General features: G+C 37.5%; 1 protein-coding gene across 2 annotated transcripts; it reads left to right on the top strand.

The window, feature by feature from the left end:
• Positions 1–2,364: 2,364 nt before the first annotated feature.
• Positions 2,365–8,946, top strand: LOC118063291 (uncharacterized). Of its 2 annotated transcripts, XM_035077305.2 has the most exons (8): positions 2,365–2,899; positions 3,622–4,663; positions 4,727–7,202; positions 7,311–7,408; positions 7,495–7,560; positions 7,647–7,736; positions 8,089–8,265; positions 8,708–8,946. In XM_035077305.2, the coding sequence occupies exons 1-8, from the start codon at positions 2,514–2,516 to the stop codon at positions 8,741–8,743; spliced, it is 4,371 nt and encodes a 1,456-aa protein (XP_034933196.1). In that variant the 5' UTR covers positions 2,365–2,513; the 3' UTR covers positions 8,744–8,946. The 2 variants fall into 2 exon arrangements, with proteins under 2 accessions (XP_034933196.1, XP_034933194.1); XM_035077303.2 differs by having other exon boundaries at positions 3,622–7,202.
• Positions 8,947–10,392: the final 1,446 nt, after the last annotated feature.

Below are 10,392 nucleotides of genomic sequence, written 5' to 3'. Positions count from 1 at the left end.
ATATTAAGTGAAAACACCACAACAAAAAAACAGTATAGAATTTTATTTTTCTTGGAGTGAAATTGCTGCCCGTTCGTGCTGTTTCTTAGCTTGAAATTCTCGTTTTCACTGCCATTTCTACATCACTTGAAGATGTTGGTGATGGGATTTTTTTCTCCCTGTCTTTTCATATCGGATTTTAATTCAAGTAAATGTTAAAAGAAAATAAAAATGTATTTATGAATTTATCATTTCAATTATGAACCAACAAGACAAAATAAAATTCCGAGATGACCCTCGATGTCAGAAAAATACACGATCTATCATATGCATGTGGATTGCGATTCAATACTTTAAAAGTAATTATAAGACTTTTATCTCAAGGTAGGGAGGGCTAATTTAATAATTGATCATTGCAAAGAAAAATCATGCATGTTGATTCAACAACCACTCATTCTCTTGATTCTGTTAACTCTCCATCGCTTTAATGATTAAGACCATCCATCTTGTAAATCTCACTTATACATGCATGCATGCATACATACATGTATATATGTATGCATGGTCCGATTAAATTTCACACCACTTGACACATAATTAGATCAAAACTTTAATGTTTTTTTTTAAGGTTGGTAAATTCAAAGCATTGATATGTTTCAAACTAATATTTTTTTAATGATTTTGATATATAAAGATTAAAAATTAAAAAAAAAATTATTTTGAAGCGTTTTAAAATAAAATATACTTTTAGAAACTATCATGCGTGCAATAAATACATTGTACTCATGAGAAATTATTGATTTATAATTTATTTTATTTTTGAAAACTCATTTCTATCATGGCACCTTGTCTGGAGTTTATCTTAGCATAAGAAGATAGTTAGCTGTGTTAACTAATGGATTAACAAGTTAATCTATTTTCTTAACTAAAATAATATAGTTTTGTTTTTTAAAAACAAAAACAAAACAACTAACTAGATAAAAAAAATTATTAATCATCAAATTAACATGCAGAATGGAGTTTTGTAGCCATTATTTTTTGTATGTATCCACTATTGTGGTAAATGAAGCTTTTTAAAAATAGTTTTACCTTGAAAACACATCAAAATCATATATATATATATATATATATATATTAACACTTAAAAATTATTAAAAAATATAAATTTAATATTTTTTTTCCGAGAAAAATAAACTTTCACACGTAACAAAAAGCTAAAATTACCGCAGTTACAAGCAAGTTTCACTCACTCACCTGTTCAAACGATACTGCGATCCCATCAGACACGGACATAACATGCAAATTGGTCGTAGCAATCCATGTCAAGCAAGCAGTACACGCGCCAGACTCTTTTTCTTTTTTCTTTTTTCTTTTTGTCTTATTACTTAGCATACTCCCCCACCATTTTTATACAGTGAAATTAAATTAATCTTTGAATTATACGTTAAACATTTATGAAAAACAATTTCTCCAAAACCTCGTCGTATTCCCAATCACTGATCAAGCCAAGCCAGAAAAATTGATTATGACACATCCGGATTTTCCTGGTCCTAATGTGTTGCTATATGTTAATGAAAGTGTTATAACAATTATTTTTTAAAAATATTTTTTATTTTAAAATATATTTAAATAATATTTTTCATATCAAGACATCCAAATAATAAAAAAAATATAAAAATATTTTACAATACTTTTAAAATATATATATATTTTCTTAAATAGATTTTTATGGAGTCACAAGTTACCACCAACTATTTGTCATACACACACACACATATATATATATATATATTCCATGGCTACCCAAACCATAGTATTTTACAATGCTTTTAAACCTATGGTTGTTTCTCGGGTTGAGTTTTAAAAAGTATTATATAAAAATTAATATGATTAAACTTGAATTATATAAAGAGCTCATATTTAATTTATTTTAAAATATAAAATAATATTGTTTTATTTATTTTTTTAATTAAAAAAATATTTTTTTATCAATTTGAATTAATTTAAATCCATTTAACCCAAAACTTTACCTTACTAGGTTTAATGATTTCAATAGCTGATATTCATGCGTACCAAGTGCTTACAACATTTTGGTAATTAACTTAGAAAGATATTTTCTAAAAAATTTAAATCTTATTAAGTCAAAGTTAATAATTTAGGATTTTATCTAATAAACTTATGACACGTATCATAGAAAGAATCACAGCTCAGGCCTTGAACTAGGCATGATAGCGATAGGATAGGACCAAGAAGATACTAATACCCTATCCTTCTTCCTTTTTCAAAATGAGAAAACTTTATTACAGAATAATGTTCGGTGTCCAATTTGGTCATTTCACAGCTAGCTTTTCTATTCTCGATGTTATTTTTCATTTTGATTTCACTTTCCCCTGTCAGCTTTGCTGCTCTGACAGTATGCAATGCAGAGAAAAGAGCAAGAAACTGCAAAAGAACAAAAAAAAAAAAACAATAAAGCAAACCCCATAAACACTCTTCAAAAACCCTAAAACAATCTCTCTCTTCCCTTCACTTTCATGGAAAACCTCCCACATTCTCAGCACCCAAACATGCTCTCGAAGAAACTCTTCACGAACCCCAGCAAAACTGTCTACGACGACGTATTTGGTGGCCCTCCTCGTTTTGGAGGAGCCCCTACCCTGTCTCCTCGAGTGGAGGACTACAGCGAGATATTCGGTGGGTTTCACGCGCCACGTGGAGCTTCCTCTTCGATTCCAGTGCTTGATCTCCCACTGGTAGATAATGAAGCAGCCGAGGATGTTTTCTTTGATGTTAGAAGCTGTTCTGGGCTTGATTATAATGAGGTTTTTGGTGGGTTTAATGGCTCTGACTTTGCTGTTTCCTTCGAGGAGTTGATGATGAAGCAATCTGACGGCCGCGACTTTTCCTCTGATGAAGCTTGGTATGGTTATTTTGTGCTCTTAAAGTTGGCTTTTTTAAGTTTTTCTGTGGTTTTTGTTTTCATCTATAATGTAAAAATAATGTGCGCAGTCATTGTTTTTCTTTGTTTTTAGGTGTCTTATTCCCAGTGTAAATTCTGTTTTTTTTAAAAGTATTTTTCAGCCTTTTCAAAGCTAAGTTGATATATATATATAGTGCGCGTGTGCGCGTGTCGATTTAAGGTGTAATATTGGAGATTACGGTATATGGGAAGTTAGCATGAGGTAAACTATATGAGGTTTAATTTTGAAATTTTAGCTTCAGTGATCATAGATCGTGGTGTGATCACGCATATGTTGGTGCTTTGTGAAGTTCAAGGCTGGATGATCAGGTGCTCTGAGGAGAAATTTGTGTTATTTTCTGAAAAATACGAGGTTTCTTTTTTCCATGGAATTGAGCATTCCTTTAGTGTATGTAAGCATAGCTAGAAGCTTCTTCAAGGAGAATGCTCCCTTTGAAAAATTAGGAGTTGTGTTTATTTTGAAAAGTCATGAAAATCTTGATGCTTTGGTTGCAAGCTGATGTGGTTGCTGGCTGTTTATTTTATTTGATTTCTTGAATTGTTTTGTGGGTTCTGTATGGTTGTTTCTATCGAGTAAAAAGTGATGGCATCTTATTTGGTATATCCCCCAGAAAGATAAAATCTGATAGTAGAATTTGGTTTTTCTGTTTACTCATTCATAGGACACCAGAAGACCCTGAATATCTATCAGAAAACTCAGATAATTATACAAAGAACCAATGCTTGTCGAATGGTGACTCTCACGAGTCCATTGATGGGATCATGGAATTTAACATATCATATCATAAAGCTACTCAAAGCAGCAACAAAGATATGCCAAATGGAATTACATATGTGACTCAGCCACTTGATGTTCCTGGATATGCTTTTATGGTTGATAAAACCATGTCTTCGCCAAAGTCAGATGACGAGCACCCACCTCTGCAGGTGAGTGATGATGGCCATCTCAATATTGATTTCACTGGGGAAATGTTGGGGGCAAAGAAGCTTAGGAAGACCATGTCACATCCGGCTAATGGTAGCGCTGATGATCTAGTTTTTGGAAATGAAGTCAGACCTCATAAGGAATATGTCAGAAATGGCTCTCTTCCTAATGAGAGGTTTGTAACTATTTCTCATGTCAGCCTTAAAACTCACCCCTCTCAATTGCCACCACCTTCTAGACCACCGCCTGCATTAGATGTCAAAAAGAGAGATTCTTGTAAATCAACTCCAAACTGTCAAAGCGCTGCTTCCTCAGGGAGTGCTGGTGACAGTTCTCCACCTTACTTTGATGTAGAGGTAGATGCAAGTTCCTCTGCTGCTGCCTCTGCTGCTGCTATAAAAGAAGCTATGGAGAAAGCTCAAGTCAAGCTGAAAAGTGCAAAAGAATTGATGAACAGGAAGAGGGGTGGTTTTCAAAACCATACAAAATTGGGTTCAAAAAATGACAGAAAGGATAGAGAAGGTAGGGTGGTTAAGATTGTTGATGTGTCTGGTAGTACAAAATATGAAGGGGTGCAAGGCACTTGTGAAAGTGAAGAGAACGGAATGGATGATAGGAAAAAGGTTAAAATGCCAGATTCTTTAGAAGGGAAAAGGCATCGAAACGCAGCAAAAATGTCTTCTGATGAGAAGCTTGGAAGGGAATCCTTGTCATCTCAAGGATCCGATAAAATTGATGAAGCCAGTGAATGGAAAGAAGCTACTCAATTTTTTGAACTGGTGAGAACAAATGTACCCAGAAAAGTCATTGACTTGTCAAATAATGATAACTTTTTTATGCAGAACACAAATATCCATGAAGGGCAGAAGGTGAAAATGGCAGCCATGGAAGCATCACAGCAGCAGCTAGAAAATGGCAAGAAAGTACAAGCAGTTACAGGAGATCATGAACTGGAGGAATATGCCAAGAACACTAAAGTATCAAAACCAGCTCGTGATCTCGGGGGAAGCAATGGGAGATCAGAAGCTGCTAAAGTGACTCACAGAGAGAAAGGGCTTGAGAAGAAGGTACAAGTAGCTCAAGAGGTTCTTAGAGTGGAGGATGAGGAGAAACTTAGAATGGACAAGCAGTCTTTGGAAACTGATAAGAGACGAACTAGAGCTGACGGGTCACAAAAACATGAGCTCATGGGAGAGGTTCCACGAGCACAAAGTAAACATGAAGCTAAGCAGACTGCAGAGGACAAGGAGAAAGAGCCTTGGCTGAAAGAGGCTGTTAGAAGTGTGGAGAATGAGAAACTATTCATTCATAAAAAGGAAGGTGGTGAAAGGAGACAAAGGAGCACTTTTGAGAAGGAAGAAAATGAAAAGAAGCTTAAAGCAGCTCTTGAACAATTGGAAAATGAGAGAAGGCTGAAGAAGGCATTGGAGCAGAAAGAAAAGGAGAAGATGATAAAGGAGGCTCGTGTGAGGGAAGAAACTGAGAAGAAGCAGAGAGAGGCTTATGAAACACAAGAAGAGGAGAAGAGATTAAGAGCAGCTCTTGAGCAGGAAGAAAATGAGAGGAGATTGAAAGAGGCTTTGGTGAAGGAGGAGAATGAGAGGAGACTGAAAGAGATTCATGAGAAGGAAGAGTATGAGAGGAGACTAAGAGAGGCTGCTGATAGAGAGGAGAATGAGAGGAGACAAAGAAGGATTCGTGAAAGAGAAGAAAATGAGAAGAGATTAAACAAAGCTCTTGAGAAGGAAGAGAATGAGAGGAGAATACGAGAGAATGAGGGGAGGCTGAGAGAAGCTCATCAAAGAGAAGAGAAAGAGAGAAGATTAAAAGAAGCTCGTCAAAGAGAAGAGAATGAGAAAAGATTAAAAGAAGCTATTGAGCATGAAAATAAGAAAAAACAGAGAGAGGCTAATGAAAAAGAAGGAAATGAGAAGAAATGTAAAGAGGTTTTTGAAAATGAAGGGATTGGAGACACTCTAGAACAGGAAACAACTGAAAAGCAACTAGAAGAGACAAATGAGCAAGATGAAAGTGGCAAGTTAAGAGAGACTCCAGAGGGAGAAGTAAGGGAACTAGGAACATGCACATCAGAAGAAATGGAGGATGCATCCAAAGAGACCTGCAACTTGGAAAACACTGAGGTGAAGCTGAAGGATGGCTCTGAGAATTATAAACCAGGGATACTAAATGAGATGGGTGAGAACTGCAGGGTAGTGAAGCAGGCATGTAAGACGGAAGTCAATAGGAACCTTGGATCAACTAGATTAGCTGGCAAACCTGAGGGGAAGAATGGAAAACAAGAAGTGACTGAGGAGATTGCTCATGAAGAAATTGGCAAGGTACCTCCAGAGCTGAAAATCAGTGACAAGGAAGAAGCAGTTGAAACAGTGAGCACACAGGCTGGTGGAAAAACAAAAGTGTCTGGTTTGGCTCAAGGCAACTTAGAACATGAAAATAATGTAGTGGAAGATGATGCTGTGTCAGATTATGGTGATGAAAAGACGAGGAAAGTAGGGGAAGCTGGAAATGGCACTGGACGAAAGAGCATAGAGAAAACTAAGAAAGCCACCCAAGTAGAATCTGATATTGCAAATCAAGGGAAGGAATTTGCTCAGGACAGGAGCGACAGAAGAAAGAATATCCCCCAGGCAGTTGCTATGAATCATGAAGACAGAAAGGAAAATTTCATGTCAACTGGAGCAGTCAAAAAATCAGGTGAGACTGGAAGGAAAATAGAAGCTGCTCAGCCAGCTAATTTAGAAGCAAAAGGAAGTACCACAGGATCAACTCAGCAGCTTAATACAAGTGAAAGAAAAGTGAAGAATCTCAATAAGACCCTATCATCAGAGGAAAAAGAAGTTGAGAGGATGAGAAGAGAAAAGGAGCTGGAAATGGAACGTCTTAGAAAGCTAGAAGAAGAGAGGGAGAGGGAAAAAGAAAGAGAAAAGGACAGAATGGCTGTTGACAGAGCAGCGCTTGATGCTCGTGAAAGGGTACATTTTGAAGCTCGTGACAGGGCAGAACGGGCTGCTGTGGAAAGAGCAATAACTGAGGCCCGTGAAAGGCTAGAGAAGGCCTGTGCAGAGGCTAGGGAGAAGTCATTAACTGATAACAGATCTTTAGAGGCCAGGCTCAGGGAACGTGCTGCAGTAGAGAGAGCTGCTGCAGAGGCACGCGAGCGTGCTTTTGGAAAAGTAATGTCTGAAAGGACTGCTTTTGAGGCAAGAGAACGAGTAGAAAGATCTGTCTCAGATAAATTCTCTGCTTCTTCCAGGAATGGTGGAATGGGACCTAGTTCTTCACCCTCAGTATATAATGGTATGTACACTGTTTAAACTGGAATTTTATACAAAACTTCTCACACACCTTTGCACATATTTGTTTTATCCTTTATTGCTTCTGAACCATGTATCCCTGTACAAAAAGGTTCCTACTATATGGAGAGATCTGAAGGGGTGGAAGGTGAGTCACCTCAAAGGTGTAAAGCAAGGTTAGAAAGGCATAGGCGAACAGCTGAACGCGCGGTATGATCTTCTTCCTACTGAGTAAATAGCAATCAATTGCTTACATCAAAGGAGTTCGTCTGTAATGTTTTGGCTCTTTATGGCAGGCAAAAGCTCTAGCGGAGAAAAATATGCGGGATCTTCTTGCTCAGAGAGAACAAGCAGAGAGAAATGTAATGGTTTTTCACGAAGATTTTTTTGAACTTTCAGAGTTGCTCTGCATATCTCACATATAATTCCAATCTAATTTTTCTTGCAGAGATTAGCAGAAACTCTGGATGCTGATGTCAAGAGGTGGTCCAGCGGGAAAGAAGGAAACTTGCGTGCATTGCTGTCAACTTTACAATATGTATGTTGTATTCGCCTTGCATCATTTTAGGAATGATGAAGTCTTCTGGTTTCGTTTAATGCTTATAAAATGTAATTAATTGAAGTTTTTGCTGCTACACCCTTTTTTGGATAATATATAAAGATAAAACTTGAACGAATATAAATATTTTATATAGCCAAATTACTACGAGAAGGTGTTGTGTTGTTAAGGTGTCTGGGTTGAGTTTCTCTTGTTTAATACTCTCCACCAGCTAGTTCACTTCATTTCCTTTTTTAGGTTTTCTAGATGTTTAGATTTCTGGCCTCCTTTCTTCAGTTTTCTTTCATTCTGGCCTGTACAATGTTTTACTTGAAATATTTTTTTGTGGCAGATCCTTGGGTCTGACAGCGGCTGGCAGCCAATTCCATTGACTGAAGTAATAACTTCAGCAGCTGTAAAGAAAGCTTACAGGAAAGCCACGCTTTGTGTTCATCCTGACAAATTACAGCAACGGGGTGCAAGTATTCAGCAGAAGTACATATGTGAGAAGGTCTTTGATCTTCTGAAGGTACTGGTTTGCACGTTACTTCCAACAACTTCAGTGATTATTGAAACTGGAAAATATGCTTGACAAGATCACAAAATCATTTTAAAGACAACATCTCTTGTATTTTTATTGTTGGAAAATAGCCTTTGGTACACCCATGGAAAAGCCTTCACAGAAATATGCCTAGACTCTTCTCATTAGGTTAGAATTACTCTGCTTCACTCATCCCCATCTGTTGAGGCTGCATTCAGCTCTCTCACTAAATGGTCATCAGTGTTCAGTATCCTGTAGTGCTTAAAAACCTGTCGATAGCTTTTCTATTTTTCACGAGTCAAGATACAGTATGTATTCCATCCAAACCATAGTTTTGTTCTGCCACCAGGCTGAGGCAGCTAGGCCTTTGACCATGGAGATTCTTGCTAATATCTGTATTCTTATCATTTTATTGCTGGTTTATTTTCAGGAGGCTTGGAACAAGTTCAACTCAGAAGAGCGGTAGCCTGAGCTTATCATATCTGTGCCCTTTACTTGCTCGCAATTGACAAATCATTCTGTAAATACATTCGTCATGTAGGTAAATATCGTTGAGTCCATCAGATACTTCATTATCTATTTGCAGTTTGAGAATGTAATTTATGCTCAAAGGGAAATAGGTAAGAAACAAATATTATTCAATGCAAAGTAGCCAATTTCTATTTCAAACCTGCAATCCAATCAAGTTTCCATGTAACAAGATTGCATACGAAGGAGACAGCCTGGCCCTATTTAATATTAACATGTCCAGTCACAGAGGTTAACAAATTAGCAGAGGGAGAGGTTTATCGTTGTTGTTTTCTGGCCAGACCAGGTAGTTGGTCGGAACCTAGTTACAATCTCTTGTAATCTTGTCTGATTAAAATGTTTACGGAAAAAGGCTTCAAGATGTTCATCTCGATCACTGTCATGGGACTGTTAGGACGTGGCCTTCGGTTACACAGTCATTATTTAACTTTGATGAAGGAGGATGACCTGATCGTGGGTCTTGGGGAAAAAGAACTGTTATGAAGTAATTAATTGGGAGTTACGTCCGTTATAGAATAATATTAATTATGGGTTGTTAATCGTCATTTAATTTCAGTAATTGTTTTACTATTTAAGCTATGAGAATTAATAAGAAGGCAAGCATACTTTCAGCAAAAACAGAGTATCAGGAGGATTTAGCTCCTTCGAAGTAGCTATTCAATTATTGTTACTGAGTGATATCTTACAAGTGGTATCAGAGCCGTTCAATCCATGGCTGATGGGCATAATACATGTTATTCACAACTTGTAGAATCCTTGGCTTCAGTTAAGCAAACTCAAGAAATTCAGCACCAAAATCAAGAAGCCTTGCAACAGGCAATTGAAGGCTTGTCGAATTACAATTGGTGGTTGCTAATGTGGACACCTTGGTCCATACCCATCGGAAGCAGATAGAGGATACTCCATCTGGGTCAAGGTCCCACGGGAAGCAGATAGAGGATACTTCACCTGGGGCAAGGTCCCACATGCGAAATCCTTTGTTTGAAGAACAGGGTGGCATTCAAACACGGGCTATTCGTCTTGACTTTCCTAAGTTTAATGGTGAAGAACCCAATGGTTGGATTTATCGTGCTAATCAATTTTTTACGTATCATCAAACCAACCCTCATCATCGAGTCCTCTTGGCTTCTTTTCACATGGAGGGTAAAGCTCTCACTTGGTTTCAGGACTTAGAGTCCTCGGGTAGCATCACTAGTTGGGATGGCTTCACACAATCTTTACTTACCAGGTTTAGCCCTTCCATTTTGGATGATCCAATGGAGACTCTTACAAGGCTACGACAAACGACAACTGTGGAGGCTTACAAGTCCCAATTTGAGATCTTATCTAATCAACTTAAAGGGTTGGTAGAACCATACAAGCTCAGTTGTTTTTTAAGTGGCTTACGAGAGGATATTCGTTTCATGGTTCGTATGTTAAATCCCTCTAGCCTCACAATGGCTTTTGGTATGGCAAAAATGCAGGAGGAAAATGTGGCTGCTCTCAGGCGGAGTTCACGGTTGGGATCTACGTCCCCACGTCCACTTCCTAACTCACCAACATCAGATATGAAGGCACTTGTTCCAATCCAACGCTTGTCCCCAGTAC

The sequence above is a fragment of the Populus alba genome, chromosome 7 (assembly GCF_005239225.2).
Source record: "Populus alba chromosome 7, ASM523922v2, whole genome shotgun sequence".
NCBI lineage: Eukaryota > Viridiplantae > Streptophyta > Magnoliopsida > Malpighiales > Salicaceae > Populus > Populus alba.
Note: the sequence above shows the minus strand (reverse complement) of the source record. Positions and strands in the feature narration are given on the sequence as shown.